The sequence below is a fragment of the Rhinolophus sinicus genome, linkage group LG05, assembly GCF_036562045.2.
Source record: "Rhinolophus sinicus isolate RSC01 linkage group LG05, ASM3656204v1, whole genome shotgun sequence".
Taxonomy (NCBI): Eukaryota; Metazoa; Chordata; class Mammalia; order Chiroptera; family Rhinolophidae; genus Rhinolophus; species Rhinolophus sinicus.
This window is the reverse complement of record NC_133755.1, coordinates 109,260,608-109,282,170: the sequence shown is the minus strand read 5'-3', so window position 1 is coordinate 109,282,170 and position 21,563 is coordinate 109,260,608. Positions and strand designations below refer to the sequence as shown.

The following is a 21,563-nucleotide window of genomic DNA, read 5'->3' as shown; positions in this document are numbered from 1 at the left end:
ACCATCAGGAAAATGATGCAATCAATTACAATAGTAAATGTATAAAAACTAATACTTAATTTTGTAAAATAAACTTTCTTAAATTTCATTTAAGATTAGTTCTTGGACAACTGTATTTCCTGGAGAGCAATAAAATTTCCAAATTTTAACCTTACAATTGTATTAACTCAGCCTTTAACAAATTCTAATCTTTATACTTTCATCAAGTCTGTATTCAAGTTGTTTCTCCTGGCAGGTGAGATAAACATAATTCTTAAAAAAATTAAAGCTTTAATCAGTAAGTGTAACAGGTTATTGCTACTGTCACTCTTTTGATATTTCCAGCCAGTGAAGAAAGAAGATGAAGAGATCTTATTAAATTTGAAGCTGAACTAAGAATACTAAGTAAATACCTAGCTTAGCTAGAAAGCAGAAGAGACTAGAACTCTTCAGAGATTTAATAAAAAGCCAAACAAACGGACTGAAGTTAAGAGGCTCAACCTATGCAAATAAAAAAAAGTTTAGAGGGGAAAAAAATCAAGACTAGAGATTAGAAACAGGATCTGGATGGAGAAAAAAACGGAAGGACTGGGGCCACAAGGCAGAAAACGATGAAGTTGGGTACCAAAGAGAGCTAAGGATTAAGAGAGTGAGGGCCTCCGAAGGTGTTGTTGGACACAGAATAAATTCTAGCGCAAAGCGATGCTAAAACAAAACGCACAATCAGAAACTAACAAAAGACAACAAAGATGAAGTACCGAAAGGAGGACGATGAGAATCAAAGACAGCCGAGGGAGAATAGGGGCAAGAGAGTGCGAAACCTGGTCGGTGAAGGTAACGAGCGTCGGGTAAGAAGAGCCAGGCTAGGGATGCACCGTGAGAGAAGAAATCGAGGAGAGCAAAAGGACACACTGCCTCAAACCAAGGGACCACCAGGGCGAAAAGGCACGTGGGAGGCGGGATGAAAGAGCAGAACCAAGAAAGGACGGTAAAGACCCGACAGAGGAGCAAGGATGGAGCAGAGTGCGAAGGGCAGACGAAGTGTGGGACGCAGGAGTGCGGTTCAGGAAGAGCCGGCCGAGGGACGCGCCTCAGGGGCAGGGGCGGCAGAGAAAACCGGGAGAGCTGCGCGCCGCGGCCCCTCGCCACTCTGAGCGCACTCTGCACCACCGTCCCCACCGACCTTCAACGGGCCCGGGACCGGGCTCCGATCGGGAGCAGCCGGGTGAGGGGCGGGAGCGGACGAGAGGGGACAAGCAGGGGACGACAAGGAGAAGGAGGCCACTTCCTGCCGGGCCCGTGGGAAAGAGGGACGGAGGGAGGGGTCGTGGGTGTCGGGAGCCAGGGGAGACGAAGACAGTTAGGGGCTTACCTCTCGCCCGGTTCGGCCTCCTCCACCGCCTGTCGGACGGAGGAGCTCGTTGTCCTACTGGAAGAAGACTGCCCTACCCGGGTCCGCACCATCCCGCCTCGGGCCCCCTCACATCGCGATCGCAGCAACCGCAACCACCGCAGCGAAGCCGGTTCGTCACCGCCGCTCGGCGACTAGCCCAGTGCGGCCCGCGAGCATGCGCACTCTCCCCAGTCCCGAGAGAGCCGGGACCAGCCGGCGCTACCTGCGATCAACAGGTCCCGAGCCACGTGGCCCCGCCCCCGGCCTTTCCTCGCCTCCCCCTCCAGCTTATTCCCTCCCCTCGCTGAGGTTAGGCCCCGCCCCTTCCAACCCGTGCGCCACGCCCCTCCTCCTCTCTCCAAATCCCTCAGCCGTTGCTCTCGCTCCAGCGCCAACCGAGATTTCGAGAGATCTGTCCGCCCTCTGCGGCTCCCGCTCCCAAGTTCCCGCGAGAATGGGAGGTTTGCGTCAATAAAAAGCGCGAGCCCCAACCGACTGGCCTGACGGCGGGTTTAAGGGAACGCCGCTCCGGGCTGAGTGATTTATGCTGAAGCGCAGGGAACCAGAGGAGGGCAAAAAGAGGGAGCACTGAAACTTCAGCTGTATTTCTCACGTTGTTCTTTATTTTTCTTCCTTCACCTCCTGCCTGCAGTCCCAGATAAAAAGCCTGGTCCCTGCGCGACTCACTTTGCGCAGTGGAAAAGGAAGCGGCGGAAGCTCGAAGCTGTCTCACCACAGCTTCCTTTAGGGACTCTGTTGTGGCTTTTCTTTTTTTTTTTTGGAGAGATGTGGGTGCTGCTATGGTTACCTATCAATTACTGATGCCCAAAAGGGCGGGAGGGGAGCGATGAAGTGAAATCTTACCTCTTAAAGTCCATTAACAGAAAAGCCTATGATGTGGACAGCCTGTGAAGGGCTGTGATTTACTTCACCCATCCAGTTTCTGAATGGACTCCAGCAGAACGTTTTAAGGTGCATAAAGCTCAGTGTGTTACTAAAGCAAAGTTAATGAAAAGAAGGAAATTGTGACAATGTATTAAAAGTGAGAGCGTGATGGTTGTACAATATGAGTGTCCTTAATGGCACAGAACTATACTTTTAAAAATGGTTACACGGTAAATTTTATGTTATGCATATTTTACCATAAAAATGGGTTTGAAACAAGAAGCTTTGTGTAATGATTTTGGAGTAATGGTGATATCTTGTAGTTTACGCCATTTTGGGAGCAGGTTTTGAATACAGTTTAACCTCTGTTTTTTATTCATCTTAGTATGTATTTTTAACATAATTGTAAGTGCCCATTATCCTATGATAACCAGTCTACATCTTGCTTTCCTGGTTCCTAATCTGTCTTTTGTCCAATAGCCAAATACCATTTTACTATCCTTTCTCATAAGGGCCTTTTTAAAAAAACCTGCTTTGTGATTTGAATTGTAGCCTCAAAATTGAAAGCCTTTTCTATTATTTTAGTTGTGTCTCAGGAAAACATACTAAATATTCAATTATTTGCATTTCTACATCTATGCTTCCCTAAAATACACCCTGTGCCAAGATTACTTCTCTGCTACCTGTTCTTTTTGTTCAAGTCACGTTTTAAAATCCTCTGTGTGCCAGTCAGTATACTAATCTTGGAGGTTGCCAACATGAATGAAACGAGTTGGGTGGAGTGTTTGCATGATTACCTTATGATGTGATGGTGTAGTGCATAAATATGTGCACAAGGAACGACTGGAACTCAGGAGGAGCATTAATCCAATTTACGTTGGGAGAGGTCATGAGTCAGGAAAGACAAGAGAAAATGATTCCAGAGAGTTAATGAAGTGAGATGTATATGTGTGTGTGGTGGGGAAAGAGGGGAGGAGAAAAGAAGAAAGGGATCACTTGAACAAAACCATGCAATGAGAAACTGATCTTTGCACAGAACTAAAACTAAGAGCAATGCGATGTCATATTTTGGGCATGTGAGCCTAGAGAAGTAGGCAAAGGTCAGATCATGGTGAGCCTTCGAAAGATTTCAAGGAAAGATCAATTTAACTTGTATTTTGGTTACCTACTCAGTGTGTGCCAAGCACTGTACTAGTGAGTAGAGTACAATGAGGATTAAGAGTTAGTCCCAACTCTCAGGGAGTTTACAATCTAGTAGGAGGGAGGCGGGCAACTTACATGTCAGTAAGTTGTACTAAAGAGTTAAAATTGGGGTGGGCACAAGGTTGTTCGGGAGCCCAGAAGAGGAGCACTTAACTAACCTTGAGGTTTAGATAAGACTTCCTAGAAATGATTCATCAATAGAAGAATAGAAAACAATCTCAAAGAAGATTAGAAAAATTGTTATCTTCTGATATATAGACTTATTAGAGTGCAGAATGCATTGGTTTAATTGTCAGATTACCTGGGTTTAAGTTCTAGATTCTGCAGTGTACTTGTATAAAATGAGAGTCTCTTCTCTGTCTCAATTTTCTCTCATAACAAGAGAATCAGATTATATAGTATCTAAGGTTCTTTAGAAATTTCATTATTCTATGTTTACTTCCCATTTATCTCCCTAGGCTTTTGAGTCAGCTTTTATGCTACTAATTAGTATTTTTGTGTCATATTTAATATACATTAAGTCTTATTTGTGTCATTTTCTACTCAAGTCAAGAGGACTCAAAGAATGCAAGGCTTTGAATCCTTTCTATCCTGTAGTTGGTTTACATAATTTAACTTTGGCATAAAATTTTTTTGAATCTTTATTAAATCCTTTTAATTGGACTATTAAACTGAAGATCAGGTTACCTCTCCCCTACATAGTTGCACAATGTTAGCTTATCTAAAGATTGAGATACCGTACTAGAAGAAATGAATATTGTAAATTTGGAAATAGCCTCGTGGAAAATGTCTGTATTTGTTGGTAGACATTAATTCACTAAGCAAATGAGCTTGCTTTTTTCATTCTTGGGATTTATGATTTTGAACATATTTCTGTTGCCTTAAGTAGGTCACTATCAACTTTAAAACTTAAATTAAAAATAAGATATAGTCAAAATTATTCCACGACTTTTTCCAGGAATGTGATTCTTTTGGTATTTTATATAGGGAATTCCAGATTCTTTTTAAAAATCCTTTTAGTAAGAATCAGAGTATTCTCTAATAAATACAGTATTGTAATATTAATAAAATACTAACTGTCTTCCTGGCGCAGTCACTCTTGTCTCCGTGCAAAGTTTAGATTTAATGATTTGAGACACTTGGGTGAGTGCCCACAGTACTCAAGGGTAAGTTATTTAAAAGTTACATAATCATAACAACAAATACAAGATGGAGCAAAACAAAGTTCCATTATAGGACTTATTCATGGGTTAGTAACAACTACAAACCAGAAGGGCAAATGTATTACTTTATACCTTAAAATTGTAACATTGTTTTATGACTTAATAGCCATTCATTTCTGGAGGAACCACAATATAAAACACAATTGCTAAGTTTTTCTTTCATGTAATGTAACAGCTACCCCTCAAAAACAAAAAAATGTTTTCCTTCTTCCTTTTTTTTAAAACTGATAATGTTGGTTGCTTCTGAGAGGGAAACTTGGTGAGGGGAGGGAAAGAAAATTTTTAATTGTATATTATCCTGAGCATGAATCTAGCGGATAAATTAAAGGAAAAAGTATTTGAATCGATGTAAAATGAATACAGTTTTTAAAATGCACATATCATTGTCTTTAACGATGATACTAGAGGAAAAAAATCCTTGATAGCTACATAATTGGTTAAACTGCAAAGAAGTCTTTTTCTATGCAATGTGAAAGGGGCAGTCAAGCTGTAACTTCTTGGTTGCAACTCAGATTATCTGGATTTCCCAGAAACACTGTCTGCTTGGATCATGCAGAGAGAGTCTCTCAGACAGAAGGTATTCCTCCCACCACCATCTCACTGAATCATTCCTGTGAAGTATAATTATCTGGTATCAAGTTACAGTAATGACATGATTTCTGAATTATTCTTTCCTTATATGCTTGAAGCTTACCATGGTATTTTTAAAAATAATATTTATAGCAGTTACCACTTGATCTATGATAACAAACATGTTAGGGCAATTATCTCTTCCAATGGCTCACACATTCTTTTCTCAAGACCTGATCTTTGAGCCAACTCTAGTCACATAATTTCTGCTTCATATCAGACCTTGTCACTTAGATAAACTGCTAACTCCTCTTATTCAACATATCCCAAACTAAACTCACCCTGTTCTCCTTTCCCTATCACACAGACCTTCATCTCCCCCCCAAACTTCTAGTTTCCTTTAGTGACCCTCTTCACCACCCCCAGAACTACACAGCCATATTAGTAACTTGATAAATTGAGCACATAATAAAAAACATCTTTCTAGTACCTTTGAAATATCTTTCTAGTATCTGTGACCTTATACATTTACATATCTTTCTTTTCTAGCTTCCTGATCTGTAATACTTGTGTTATAATAAGAAGCTGCTTCATTAAGATGTTGTGAAATTGATTATTACAAAGATCTTTTACCAAAAAGAAAATTATAGACCGATATCCCCAATGAACATAGATGCAAAAATCCTCAACAAAATATTAGCAAACCGAATTCAGCAATACATTAAAAAGATCGTATACCATGATCAAGTGGGATTTATTCTTGGGATGCAAGGTTAAATATCCACAAATCAAGGTGATACACCACATAAACAAAATGAAAGAGAAAAATCATATGATCATATCAATTCATGAAGAAAAGGTGTCTGACAAAATCCAGTATTCATTTATGATAAAAACTCCCAGAGGAGTAGGAATAGAGGGACTATAACTCAACATAATAAAATCCATATACGAAAAACTCACAGCTAGCATCATACTCAATGGGGAAAAGCCAAAAGTGCTTTCATTAAGATCAGGAGCAAGACAAGTATGTCCATTTCCACGACCTTTATTCAATATAGTTTTGGAAGTCCTATACACAGCAATCAGAGAAGAAAAAGACATAAAAGTCATCCAAATTGGAAAGTTAGAAGTAAAACTGTCATTATTTGCCGATGACATAAAATATATAGAGAACCCTAAAGATTCCATCCACAACCTATTAGCACTGATAAAGGAATTCAATAAAGTAGCAGCATACAAAATTAATACTTAGAAATTGGTTGCATTTCTATACACCAATAATGAACTGTCACAAAGAAAAATTAAGAAAACAATCCCATTTACAATGGGATTAAAAAAAACAAAACACCTAGTAATAAATTTAACCAAAGTGGTTAAAGACCTGTACTTCGAAAATTATAAGACATTGAAGAAATAAATTGAAGAAGATACAAATAAATAGAGGAATATACGATGCTCATGGATAGAAAGAATTAACATCATTAAAGTGTCCATGTACCCAAAGCAATCTATAGATTCAATACAATCCCTATCAAAAATATCAATGACATTTTTCACAGAACTAGAACAAATATTCTTAAAATTTATATGGAACCACAAAAGAATCTGAATAGCCACAGGTTATTTCTCAATAACCTTGAGAAAGAAGAACAAAATTGGAGGTGTCATACTACCCGATATCAAACTATACTACCAGTCCATAGTAATCAAAACAGCATGATGCTGGCATAAAACAGACACATAGATCAATGGAACAGAATAGAGAGCCCAGCAATAAACCTACACCTACGAGTATATAGTCATTTACTCTATGACAAAGGGGGCAAGAATATACAAGAGGTAAAGAGAGTCAATTCAATAAACGGTATTGGAAAAAATGGACAGATACATGCAAAAAAAAAAAAAAAAAAAAAAAAATGAAGCCGGACTACCTTCTTACACCATATACAAGAATAAACTCAAAATAAAGACTTAAATGTTAAGACCCCAAACCATAAAATTCCTAGAAGAAAATAATATAGGAAGTAAATTCCCTGACACTGTTCTTAGTAATATTTTTCTGATATATCTCTTTGTGCGAGGGAAACAAAATAAACAGACAGACAAACAAACAAACAAACAAATGGGACTACATCAACCTAAAAAGTTTTTGCACAGCAAAGGAAACCATCAACAAAACAAAAGACATCCTGCTGGATGGGAAAAGGTATTTGCCAATGGTACATCTGATAAGGGGTAATATCCAAAATGTATTTAAAAACAAAGAAACAAACAACTCATACAACTCAACACCAAAAAAAACCCAAACAATCCAATTAAAAAATGGGCAGAGGACCTGCATAGACATTTCTCCAAAGAAGACATACAGATGGCCAACAGACTTATGAAAAGATGTTCAACGTCACTCGTCATCATAGAAATCCAAATGAAAACCACAATGAGCAACCACCTCACTCCTGTCAGAATGGCCATCATCAATAAATCAACAAACAAAAAATGTTGGCAAGGATGTGGAGAAAAGAGAACCCTTTGGTGGGATTCTCTTTGTACACTGTTGGTGGGATTGCAAATTGGTGCAGTCACTGTGGAAAATAGTTTGACATTTCCTCAAAAAATTAAAAATAGAACTACCTTATGACCCAGCAATTCCACTTCTGGCTATTTATCTGAAGAAATCCAAAACACTAATTCGAAAAGGTGTATGCACCCCTGTGTTTATTGCAGTGTTATTTACAATAGCCAAAATATGGAATCAACCTACATGCCCATCAATAGACAATTAGATAAAAAAGATGTGGTACATATATACAATGGAATATTACTTGGCCATAAAAAATTAAATCTTACCATTTGTGACAACATGGATGGATCTAAAAGATATTTTGCTAAATGAAATAAGTCAGACAGAGAAAGACAAATACCATATGACCTCACTTATATGTGGAATCTAAAGAACAAAATAAACAAACAAACAAACAAACAAAAAAAGACTCATAGACACAGAGAACAAACTGTTGCCAGATGGGATGGGGGTTAGGGGTGCTAAGTGAAAAAGGTGAAGGGAGTAGGAGGTACAAATTGGTAATTACAGAATAGTTATGGTGATGTAAAGTACAGCATAGGGAATATAGTCAATAATATTGTAATAACTACATATGGAGCCAGGTAGATACTTGACTGATTGGGGAGGTCACTTCATTAATTATTCAAATGTCTAACTATGCTGCACACCTGAAACTAATATAAAAATATTGAATTTCAACTGTAATTGAAAAATAAAAATAACAAAACACACAAATTATATGTCCCCAAATTCTAGAACATAGATGAAATAGACAAATTCCTTGAAAAACCCGATTATCAAATTCACTCAAGAAAAATAGATAACCTGAATTGTACTGGATTTATTAAAGAAAGAAATTGAATTTATAGTTAAAAACCTTTCAACAATCAAAATTTTGGGCCCATATTGCTTCTTTAGCAATTCTAGCAAACATATGAGGAAGAAATAATACCAGTTATATACCAACTTTTCAAGAAAATAGAAGAGAAACACTTCCCACCTCATTTTAAGAAGCTAATATTATTACTCTGATACCACAATCAGACAAAGCTATTACAAGAACAGACCAATATCCCTTATGAACATAGAATCAGAAATCCTTAACAAAATATTAGCAAACTGAATCCAATGACATGAAAAAAGAGTGAAGTGGCATTTATCCTGAGAATGCAAAGCTGGTTCTACATTGAAACATCAGTGTTCTTCAGATTAAATAAGAAAACCATATGATCACCTCAATAGATTTCGAAAAAGCACTTGACAAAATTCAATATCCATTTATGATGAAAACTCTCAGCAAACTAAGAATACAAGGGAATTTTTTCAACTTCATAAAAAGAACCTGCAGAAAAGCGCTGTATTGCTTAATGGTGGAAGACTAAATGTTTTCCCCTTGAAGAAAGAAAATAGCAAGGATTTCTACTTTAACTGCTTTTATTCAGCCAGAAAATAGGCAAGAAAATAAAAGGCATCCAGATTAGAAAAGAATAAGTAAAATTGTCTCTATTCACAGACAACATAATTGGATAGACAATTTCAAAGAATCTACAAAAATACCACTGAAATTGATAAGTGTTTTTAGCAAGGTTGTAGGATACAAGGTTAACACAAAAAGTTGTATTTCTATATCCTAACAATGAATAATTGTAAGTTGATTGTTCAAAAATGGTATTATTTACAGTAGCATCCCAAACCATGTAACAATTAGGTGCAGCTCTAACAAAGTATGTGTAAGATCTGAATGTTAGAAAACTCCAAAACACTGATACAATAAGCTAAATGATACCTGAATAAGTGGAGATATTTGCTGCATTAAAAAAATTAAGTTATCTGGGTGGTGAGTAAATAGCTTTTGGGCGATTTCATTTGTGGAAACTCCTTGAAGAAAATACCTATATGCCCATTTACTTGCTTTTACTGTTGACAGCTGCTTTTCTTTTTGTTGCTTCATCACCATAGAGAATGTAAGAATTAAGAGTTGATAGAGGATTTTATTAAGTTACTCCACTAAAAATATATTCTACTAATTTTTCTCTTGGTTTAAAATGATCATATAAATACTACTATATTGTTAAGATTAAAATTTGTAGATAAAAATTTTACAATGCCGTAAGCAAAACTTTATTCGATTTTTAAAATAGTTCATTGAGATAAGATTGACACAAACTAGATTTATTTAACATGTACATTTTGATACATTGACGCTTATAAAATCATCACCACATCATGATAATCAGCATATCCATGGCCATGAAAATTTTCCTTGTGCCTCTTTGTTATGTCTATATCTGGCCCCCTTGTCTACCAACACCCATCCCTAGGCAAGCACTGAACTGATTTATTTCATTATAGATTAGACTGAATTTTCTAGAATTTTATGTGAATGGACTCATACAGTACATACTTTTTTGTCTGACTTCTTTCACTTAGCACAATTATTTCGAGATTCATCTATGTTGTTGCACATACCAATAATTTGTTCCTTTTATTGTTGAACAATAACAAAAATACCACAGACTGGGTGGCTAAACAACAGAAATTTGTTTCTCACAGTTCTGGTGGCTGGAAGTCCAAGACAAACGTGCTGGGTTAGTCAGTTCCTGGTGAGAACATTGTTCCCAGCTTGTGGACAGTTGCCTTCTTGCTGTGTCTTCACATGATGGACACACAGAGAGAAGAGATCTCTTTCTTCCTCTTCTTATAAGGCCACCAATCCTACTGGGTTAGGGTCCCACCCTCTTGCCTAATTTAACCTTATTTACATCCTAAAAGACCTATCTCCAAATGCAGGCATAATGAGGGTTAGGGGTTCAATATATGAACTTAATCTGGGGATGGGATGGGGACACACCCTTCAACCCATAGCATCCATTAAGTAGATTTACCAAACTTCTTCTCTATTCACCTGATTATGATTCTTTGGGTTGTTTTCAGTTTTGGACTATTACAAAGAAAGCTGCTATGAACATTTTTACATGTATTTATATAGACATATGGCTTCATTTGTCTTTAATAAATACTACCTTAACTATATGCCACAAATTTTGATATGTTTGTTTTAATTTTCATGCTGTTCAAAATACTCTAATTTCTTGTTTCATCCCGTTTTTGCCCCAGGGTATACTTAAAAGTATGGTATTTAGTCTCAAAATACTTGAGGGTATTTTAGAGATATTTCTTTTATTGATTTATAATTTTATTCTATTGTGGTTAGAGAATATACTTTGTATGACATGAATCCTTTTAAATTTATTGACACCTTTTAAATGGTCCAGAATATGGGCTATTTTTATAAATATTCTGTGTACCCTTGAAAAGAATGTGTTTTCTGCTATTATTGGGTGGAGTGTTCTAGAAATGTCATTTATGTCAAATTGATTGACAGTATTGTTCAAGTATTTTATACTCTTAGTGGTTTTCTGTCTACTTTTTCAATCAATTATTGAGAATTGGGTGTTGAAATTTCTGCTTATAATTGTGTGTTTGCTATTTCTGCCTATAGTTTTATTAGCTTCTGCATCACGTATTTCAAAACCCTTTTATTAAGTGAATACTCGTATATGATTTGGTTCATTAGTCCTTCTCCATGAATTTATCCCTTTATCATTATGAAATGGACCTCCATTGTCCTGGTCGTAGTTTTTGCTCTGAAATCTACTTTGTCCCATTAATAAAACCATTCCAACTTTCTTTCCATTCATGTTAGCATGGTATACCATTTTTTATCCTTTTATTTTTAACCTATCTGTGTCTGTATATTTAAAGCAGGTTTCTTCAAAGTATCATATAGATATGTATTGCTTGTTTTATCTAAACTGACAACCTGACTTTTAATTGGGGTGTTTAGACCATGTGCATATAGTGTAATTATGTGGTTGGGTTTAAATCTACCACTTAACTGTTTATTTTCTATTTGTGCCATCTGTTCTTTGTTCATGAATTTTTTTGTACAGTCCATGAGCTAGAAATAGTTTTCACATATTTAAAAGCTTATTTGTTTTTAAGGCTATGTGATGGAAATTTTAATTGACCTGTAAAGCTTAAAACTTCGCTATCTGGCCCTTTGTATAATAAATTTGCTGACCCCTGCTATAGAATTTTGTTATTGGTCTTTTTAATATTTTCCATATCTTTATTTAACATGTTCAATATTTCCTCTAGTTTTTTAAATATATAAATAGTTATTATAACTATTTTATATCCTGTTTAGTAATCTGTATCTTGTCATCTGTAACATTGCTGGGTTAATTTCAATGGATTGAAGTTTCGTCTAGTGATGAGTTACATTTCCCTGCTTATTTGAATGCCTGATAATTATTTGATGGTCAGTATTGTAAATTTCACCTTGTTGGGTTTGAATATTTTTGTGTTCCTGTACATATTGCTGAACTTATCTTGGGGTGCAGCTAAGTTACTTAGAAACAGCATGATCTTTTCAGGTCTTGCTTTTATGTTTTGACAGTGGGATAAGAGCAGACTTTAGTCTGGGATTAATTTTTCCCTAATGTGAAGCACAACCCTTGTGAGTACTCTATGAAACGCTGTGAATTGTGATGTTTTACACTCTGTCTGATAGGAAGAGGCATAATTCCCAGCCTTTCATTAGCTCTGGGGATTGTTTACTCTAAATCTTTTCAAGTGTTGCTTTCCCCAGCTTCAAATTTTTCACACACATGCATTGTTCAGTACTCAGCTGAAGTTTTGTGAGGGACTCTCTGAAGATCTCTGGAATTCTCTATGTAATGCTCACCTCTCCTGTACGCTACGCTGTGAATTCTACTACCATGGCCTCATCTGACACCCAGCTCCATCTCCTCACTCAAGGAGCTCACCAGACTTTGCCTGGGTTCCCCTCCTTAATCCACACTCTGTATACTCTCTCCATGCAGTAACTTAGAGGCATCGTGGGGCTCATCTCATTTATTTCCTGTCTCTCAGGGATTATTGTCCTTTGTTGCCTACTATCCTTTTTCTTAAAAATCATTATTTCATGTATATTGATTTAGTTGCTTTATACAGGATGTCATGGGTGGGCAAATCCAGTCCTTGATACTCCATTCTAGCCTGAGCAGATGTTCATTAGACGTTTGTAAGGCCCTTTACAATTTAGCACCTACCTACCTTTCCAACTTAGCTTTTGTCTTAGCTAAACTGGACATATTTCAGTCTTGTCATTTTGATTCCTTTCTTACCCCTGCCTGAGATTCCTTCCACCTTTTCTATATTCAATATTATAGGACTGCTTTGATCAAATGTTTGTGTCTCCCCACTCCCCAATTCATATGTTGAAACCTAACCCCCAAGGTGATGGTATTAGGAGATAGGGCCTTTGGGAGGCGATTAGATCATGAAGCCTCTGCCTCGTGAATAGGATTAGTGCCCTTACAAAAGCAGCCCAAAGAAGCTCCCGTGCCCCTTCTGCTATGTGAGGACACAGCGAAGAGATGCCATCTGTGAACCAGGAAGTGGGCTCTCACCAGACGCTGAATCTGCCAGTGACTTGATCTTGGACTTCCAACCTCTAGAACTATGACAAATAAATGTATGTCATTTATAAGCCACCAAGTTTATGGCATTTTGTTATGGGAGCCCAAACAGACTAAGACAAGGACTTAGACACCACGGAGTTTTCTAGTCTCTTAGCATTAAAATAAAGACTCTTACAGTTTTAGATTGTCTTTACCATAGCATCAAGATAGGAAAGTAAAAGGGATTCAAAATTGAAGAGATTCTTTCTGAAACTCTCCTTTCAAACATGCTTTCATAAAGCAGAGAAGGTTTGAGCTGGACTCCATATAAATATAGAAAACATTTACGATTTAGCTTTTTTTCTAGTGAGGACTATTCTACCTGTTGATTTGATCAATGAAAAGGCTATTCTTGTATTAATAATCTGGAAAACTGGATTCAAACTCTAGTGCTGTCACCATCTGTGTGAATCTGGACAAGCCATGTAACCACATGGGCCTGGGTTTCTTCTGTGTGGTGAGCAGGATGCTAACGTCATAGACTCCATTAGTCTGTGATTCTCCTGTATAAATCACCTTGTCAGCTCTAGTCAACTTATTGCTGTCATTCCTTTCATTAAACCTTTGATGTTTTCTCAGGATATTTCATTAAACAGGAGGATGAGGAGTAGGACAGATTTGGGGCCTATTTTCGTCTGCTCAATAATTTACAGCCTCTCAGTTTGGAATCTGACTGTTTGTTGTTTTTTTCTTTTTTTTGGCTATAATGATTATATTTATGGTGTAATCACAGTGCTTCATATGTACTGTCCTGCAATAGGAAGATATTCATTTTACATTGAGTTTTTCTGGTATACATTGTAACATAAAAGTTCCTTTAAGGCAGCGAACATGTTTTGCCCTTCTCTATATGGCATAGTGCCTTGTACAAAGCTGACTTCAATAAATGTTGTACTTTATATTTATGCTTTTACATACTTTATGTCATTTAATGAAGCAATCATTAAGGAGGCATGTTAAGATAATATTTAAAATTCTGGTCCTCTGAGAAAAAATTTCAACTAGAACTCATTTACCTTTTTTAATTCTTAAAGAGTTAATCCATTACTTTCAGATTTGCTAGACATAGTACAATAATAGGGTAGTAAACTTGAAATCAGTTAAGGAATCCTTTGCAAACAAGTTAATAGTCTGCCTTTTTTACAAGCAGGCGGGAGCATAAAATTCGCTGCGAGATTACTTTTAAATTGAAATGAAGATATTATTTAGCTCATCTTCTCCTCTATCTCCACAATACAAATAAAAGCTTTGACATTCCTGAACTGATAGGTTCAAGTCCCCTTGAACACAGTCACATCGTTAAAACTGTATTTTATTTCACTGATGATTACAAGGCCCCAAATTAGCCTTCCTTCTCCACCTCTTCCTCCTTCTTCTTTAGCTTATTCTGAATCTCTTCTGCTTCCAGTTTATGCCCCTCCAAACTATCCTCCACACTGTGGAGTAATTTTTCTAAAATGCATCATGCTATCATGCTTACGATTAAGATTCTTTGGTGGCTATCTAGGATCAAGTGCAGATTTCACAGGTAGCTGGACTATTAGGTCACATCCTTACCAGATGGAGAAAGATCATCACTTGGAGATCCTTGATTCCGAGTTGGATATAGTGACTGAATGAGATTTTGAATTGTCTGTTTTGGGAAAGGAGTAAGTAGCTCTGTGGGAAGAAGAGTGAACAGATATATGATGGCCAGGAGAATAGACTCAGCAGAGGCTGGCTAGCTGTTCAAACCCATTTCTCTCTTCTCCTGGAACACAGATTAAATTTCTAGCCTTCTTTGCATTTGGAAGCAACCATGTGACTAACTTCTAACTAGTGGAAGTGATGGGTGCCACCTCCTGACCTAACCCATATCAAATATTCCCTGTGTATGATCTTCTCTTGCTCCCTGTTTGCTGATTGGATGTCAATCTCAGGGTAGCCTTAGAGGTCAGACTGAAGGTGGCAGAGGCTCCATCAACCTGAGTCTCTTAACGATCATTGTACAGTACATCACACATTACCCTCCGAAAATCACCTTTTCCTCACCATCTTGATACTGACACTACATGGACATCACAAGAATAAGAAATAAACATATTTTATTAAATCACAGAGATTTCAGGGTTTCTCTCTTACAGTAACTTGTGTTCCTTTAATACACTAGATAATATTTTTTAAATCAGGTTTGAAAAATATCCATTTATTTCATGTTTACTATGATTGTTTAAAAAAATAAAAAATCTGTGTTACATTTATTAGGTACCCTTTTGATATCTATTTTAATTTTCTTCTTTGACCTATAAATACCATGTGTTGTATGTCTAACTGCCTATATTAAACTTCCCTTCCAATTCATAGAGTAAATTTCTTTTGTGGGGGTTGATTTTTAATATAATTTTGAATTTGATTTGGCAGAATTTTCTTTAACATTTTTTCCATCTCTATTTATAAATACTATAGTGTTTAATTTCCTTTGCTTTTTTTCGCCCCCTCTTTCTGTCTTCCTTCTGTCTTCCCTATGCCCTCTCCCTCTTTTCTTTGCACTCATCATCTACTAGTCTTAGGTTTGTGCTAAATTTGTAAAATAAATTTTGAAGCTTTTTTTGGGTGGGTTGTATCATAAAAGATTTTGAAAGAATTTGTTGTTAAAAATCATCTGGCCCTAGAGTCTTTTTATATTCCTCCCTGCCCCCCCCCCCCCCGCCAAATTACTCAAGAGGCTTTTACCTCAAATCTATTTTTTAAATTAATTTTGGTTATGTCTATGAGCTCAGGCACAAAGTCAAAGCATAGGGCATAATCAAGGTAAGAATACTGGCTAGAAGTTTTGCATAGGTATTGATCTGCTTTTTCATAAATATATAAATTTCTAACATATATAAATATTTCAAACATAAATAAAAATATAGAGAGAAATGTAAAGAACACCTGAGCCCTCACAACCCATTTTTGAAAAATCTGAAAGATTTGTCTTTCTTTTTTCCTTTGTGACTTTCAGTGATATCACTGATTTTGAAACTGAATTTTATTGTTGCCTGTATTAGGAATTTTAGGCATGTTTTGATAGTTTTCGTTGTAGACTGTTTTCTTTGAAAATTTCATTGTCTTGTGATTTTTTTTTAAGTCGTAAAATTTTTATAACAAGTTGTATATATATATAATATATATAATAAGCTATAACTTGTTATAATCTTAAAAACAAGTTATATATATAATACACACATATATAACACAATTATATATATGTATATATGTATATCATATATAAACACAAAATAATTGTAAGCTGATATATGCAGGCTACATGCTAGTCATTACTATAGAGGCAATATAATATAATTGTCCAGAGTTCTGGCTCTTGAAAGCAAATAAAACTTTGGTTTCATTTTGGCTGAGCTGTAGAAGTAAGGGCAAGTGGCTGTCCTAAGTTTCTTCACCTATAAGATGGTGAAATAATGGCAATTTTATGAAGTTGTGAGCTTTGTTGTGAGCAAAAGTGTGTAATGTGCTTATCTCAGCACCTACTGCATGGGAAGCATTCAATACAAAACTCTTATTAATTTCAAAATTTTCTCTTTTCCTGAAGAAGATTAAATTTCTTTTGTGTCCTTACATTTAGGAAATTAAATTCTGTTCATGGTGTTTTATGAATCTACTCAGCTCCCAAGGTGAAGAGAACCGATTATATTTGCTCCTATCAAAAAAGGGAAGTGCCCAAATTTCTGTGTCTCTTCAAGTCATCCCCCTACCTCCCTCTTCCAAGTTCTCCTTTGAATCAAGTGTATGCCTGGCTGGAGGGGGGGGGGGTCACCAAAGTTGTATCATTTGTCATTGTCACACCACAGGCTGTTGCATGGAAAACACAGCCGAAAGTCTGTCTTTCTCTTAGTGGAGAGAAAGGCATATGCTCCCAATGCTCTTTTTCTTCTAGGTGGAGGAGGAATTGCTGAGTTTTCAGTGCCATTTAATAATTGTACACTCTCACTTCCGATTTCCCACTTCCACACTCCCTAAAATAGGATATTGCTCTGTGCTTTGATAAGACCTCACAGCCTCATCAAAATTGAAATGAACAAATATTTATTGATCTTTTTATAACAAAGAAGGCAATGTAGTTTAAAAGAAAACAGAAAATGATTCTGTTGGCAATGCATCTTTTCACCTGTTAGCCACGGTGCTTGCTTAGTAATGGAATAATGGCGGCAAATTTTCCAGGACATTCAGCCTTCAGAAGTAGTACTTAAGGCAGATTAGTAGTTTGCTGAAATATGATTATGAAAACACCTGACTCAACAAATTATTTCCTAGAGTAGTTAGCTGGGTGGAGGCTCACCAAGTTAATAACTAAACCCAACCCTCAAGTCTCTTGGCAAAGGGCATATTTCAGGGTAATGACTCTGTATCCACCCAGAAAGATAAAGTTGACTGTGAAGAGGAAAATGACTCATTAGGCACCTGGGAGCCTGAATGACTGGCCTGCACTGGAAATATTTTGAAAGGTGAGTTGAAGTCCGAAACCAGTCTTTCGGAGACTGCGCCACATCAAGCCTCAGGCAGATGATGATTCAAGAAAAAAGACTTATAAAAGAGAGAAAATCTTGTTCAAGAGAAATAAAGGCAGAGCAAACAACCTTTGCATTATGAACACGTGAGTCAAGCGTTATGTTGGCTTCGAAAAACTAAACACTTCCACAATTTTAGAACATTCCCTATCTAACTATATTATTAAATGGCTTAAGGCGTGAAGAGCATCTAGGCCAGAGTCTGGCTGGCAAATAGTGTCACTCAGTATATGTTTCTTCCCTTCATCTCTGATCTCTGCTTTTTATTTTATTTTTTTAAGAGAAAAAGTACTTTAAGATGATTTCTCTACGTAGTTTCATGCAAGTTCCCCCCCCCCAAGGTATTAGTGTCTAAAGTCTATCTCTCTCTGTTGGTTTTACTATTAACAACCAAACATGCCAGCAAATTTAATCATCTGCATCAAATTTTTGACATATGGTTGAGAAATTATTCTGGGAACACTTTGGAATAAAAACTGTTTCACTTTGATATACTTAGTACGATTTTACCCCCCCACAGAATTACACATGTCCAGAACATGAATTTTTTTTTATTTTATTTTATTTTATTAAATTTATTGGGGTGACAGTTGTTAGTAAAATTACATAGATTTCAGGTGTACAATTCTGTATTACATCATCTATAAATCCCATTGTGTGTTCATCACCCAGAGTCAGTTCTCCTTCCATCACCATATATGAATTTTCAATTATCATCAGTAACTCCGTGTAGTTACCAATTTTTGAATAGCAAACTACTAGTGTTGGCATTTTAAATTTGGAACCAATCTTTCTAGTGATTTCCCTAGAAAATCAATGATGCTTTGAAATATTAACAGAGAATCTGTTCAGCTCTTCCACAATAAGTTACCCCACAGGCTAGAAAATAATGATTCCACAAGTACCATTAAGAGTCATTGCATTCTGAATCAAGATGACAAACACTTTCATACATAAACTAAATGTATATAAGGAATGGACAATCTAAATATTTGAGGGCCTCTTTTCAACTCTACCCAGTGACCTATTTGATGTTTACTTAAAGTGTACAGGTAATGATTCGCTATATTTAGGACTTTATTGAACTTAAGTTTATGAAATAACCTCAAAATAACTTTTGGGAAATAACATTTAATCATATATCTCTCATTTGATGCGTCACTAAAATTTTCCTTTCTAGAATATGCTAATCTTGCTATCTTCTAGAGCAAAATATCAGTAACAATATCATGAGAAATTTACGTTTTTCAGAATTCATGTTCCTATTTCAACTCTCTCTTTCCCCTAAGCCTGTCTGATCCAACACACACCCTTTGGAGCAAGTTTCATTTCAACAGATAGAACCTTGTTGTTGGGCCAGTCTGTCTACAGACAGGCTATAACTTGTAAGAAGGAGAAGCACCGGTGTGCCAGAAAGATTGAGGCCACCAGGTGAGTGGCAAGTCTGCCTCCTCTCTTTCCTTTGCTACCCAATACCTGGGTTCCTGCACAAGTAGGCCACTGTAACTCAGGAGCTGTGAGTGATGTCAAACCCTTTGTAAGGAAAAGGGGAGCAGGCAGGATACAGGATAGTTGAATGGCAGGAGGTGATTCCAAAAGGAGAAGAGCCAGAAATGGTGGTTTGAAGACTTCAAAGATTTGGCAACTTATTTTAACCTAGGGTCAGTGTGTGTGTGTGTGTGTGTGTGTGCGCGTGTGTGTGTGTGTGTGTGTGTGTGTGTATGGGTGTGTATGTGAGTACATACACAGGAAGGAACTAGCATTGTGAAATATCCCCAAGCACCACTGATCAGCCGGCCTCTCTTTGCAAAACAACAATAAAAAATAAACTACTTTGAATAATCTCATAACAGGAAATAACACACTGGAAACCGCACAATTCTGATGTGGAAAAATCTAAGAACTTAGAACAATAGAAGCTAAATAAAGAGAGTTTTAAGCCTTTCAGGTAGAGGACAAAAAAGTCTTCCAGAGTTTTATATTAACTATGAAATGTCAGATATGAGACCGATGTTTCTGGTACTAAGTCTTGTAATTTATACAGCTTGTTATAATCAGTTATAAAATCTTTTAGAGTAGCTGAAATAAAGGATATTAAAACAATAATTTTTCCTTTTCCAATAACTAGATTGCATGTTAATCAGCATATTCAAGTTTCCTTTTCATTAGTTTTAAAAATTATAGGAAATACTTTCCATTGTGTGCTGGGAGAGATTTTATTATTGGATTAATATCCTTTCAGCAGACAATAGGGACATGAGGCGCAGGGTACAGACATTCTGTTATCATAAACCAACACTACACTGCCAGGTTAATCTTGAAATGGACTGAAACCAATGATTTTCTACTTTGTTTTTTGGTAAAAGTAGCCATGTTATAAAATTTGCACATCACATCTTCTCTCAAATGTTCCATCCTGAATCAATTGAACCATCTTGTTCTTACATTAAGGGCAGTGAAAATTTTCCTAGCGAAAAATATTCTGCAAAAATTTTTTTTACCTGTAATAATATATAGTTCGTACTTTTCATTCAATGTCTGCTGGGTTCTTAATGTGGTTTTTTTGTTTTTGTTTTTTGGGAAGGCACACCTCTGGCCACCCTCCTATCATTAAGCATTCCTAACCCTCACTGCTCCACCAACAGCCCATATTTGGCCACAGATGGCCTTGCTTTTATTTCATAGACAAAACTGAAGCACCAAATGGGAACTCTTCAGCTTTACTACCATCAAACAAATGTATGTGCTTCTGCATACATCCTTACAAGTTTCTTTCTCTGTCAGTGGAAAGGGTGTCCTTTTGATGAAGGCTAACCCATTCATCTGCGTGTCTGACCACTGTCTCTCTCTAAAGTCCTTGTGCCTTTGCTCCATCATTTATCCTCTCCATCTTCTTTATTTTCCACTGCTTCCTTGTCACAGACCTTAGTCCTCTGCCCAGCCCACAAATGAGGATGTACTACAGGTTCAGTTCACACCCCTTTTCTTCTGTCATGTACATCACAAAGGAGATTTTACCCACATCCATGGCTTCAAGCTCACGTTTACGGCATCTGCATCTGCCTGCAGTCCTGACTGCTCTCCTAAGCTCTAGGGGCCCAGAGGACATCTCTATCTATCTGCCCAAAGATACCTCAATTTTAAAATGTTCAAAATGAATCTTTTACAATTTGGAAAATTTGTATAATCTTCTCTTCTGTATTCTCCTTGTCTAATCTTGAAACCTAAGAATCATTTTTGTCTCTTCCCTCTCTCTAGCTCTCTCACCTTCAGAGAATTACCAAACTCTGTTGAATTTAATAATTAATCATGCTTAATATGGGCCAGGCATTTTTCTAAGAGACTACATGTGTCATCACATTTAATCTTCAGAGTCACCATATTTTGTGAGTGGCTATTATTATTTCCATTTTATGGGTAAGAAAACTAGACATAACGAGGCAAAATAACTTGCCAAGGTCACAGTGTGGTGAAGGGTGGAGTTAGGATCTAAACCCAGGCAGTTTAACTACAGAGCTGGCCTTTTAACAACCATACTATCCTGACTTCCAACATGTCAGGATCCTCAATATCTCTTGCATTCATTTACTCCTATTCTTTGTCATTTTGGCTGAGTTGGTTCATGGGCTTCCTTATTTCTTGCTTATGTAACTTCTTAACAACTTTCAG

At 36.7% G+C, this 21,563-nt stretch overlaps 1 protein-coding gene across 13 annotated transcripts in view; it reads right to left on the bottom strand.

The window, feature by feature from the left end:
- The window catches only part of FAM135A (family with sequence similarity 135 member A), a 461,750-nt gene that overhangs the window by 111,743 nt on the left and 328,444 nt on the right, over nucleotides 1-21,563 (bottom strand). For 12 of the 13 annotated variants that reach the window (XM_019749326.2, XM_019749331.2, XM_019749334.2 and 9 more), the window contains exon 1: nucleotides 1,352-1,631. Coding sequence is in view for 7 of the 13 variants with exons in the window: in XM_074333166.1 (XP_074189267.1) it covers nucleotides 1,352-1,443 (92 nt within the window). In the remaining 6 variants the exon portion in view is untranslated. Of the gene's footprint in view, nucleotides 1-1,351; nucleotides 1,632-21,563 lie in introns of those variants that run through there. The other variant, XM_074333158.1, reaches the window with a different exon arrangement.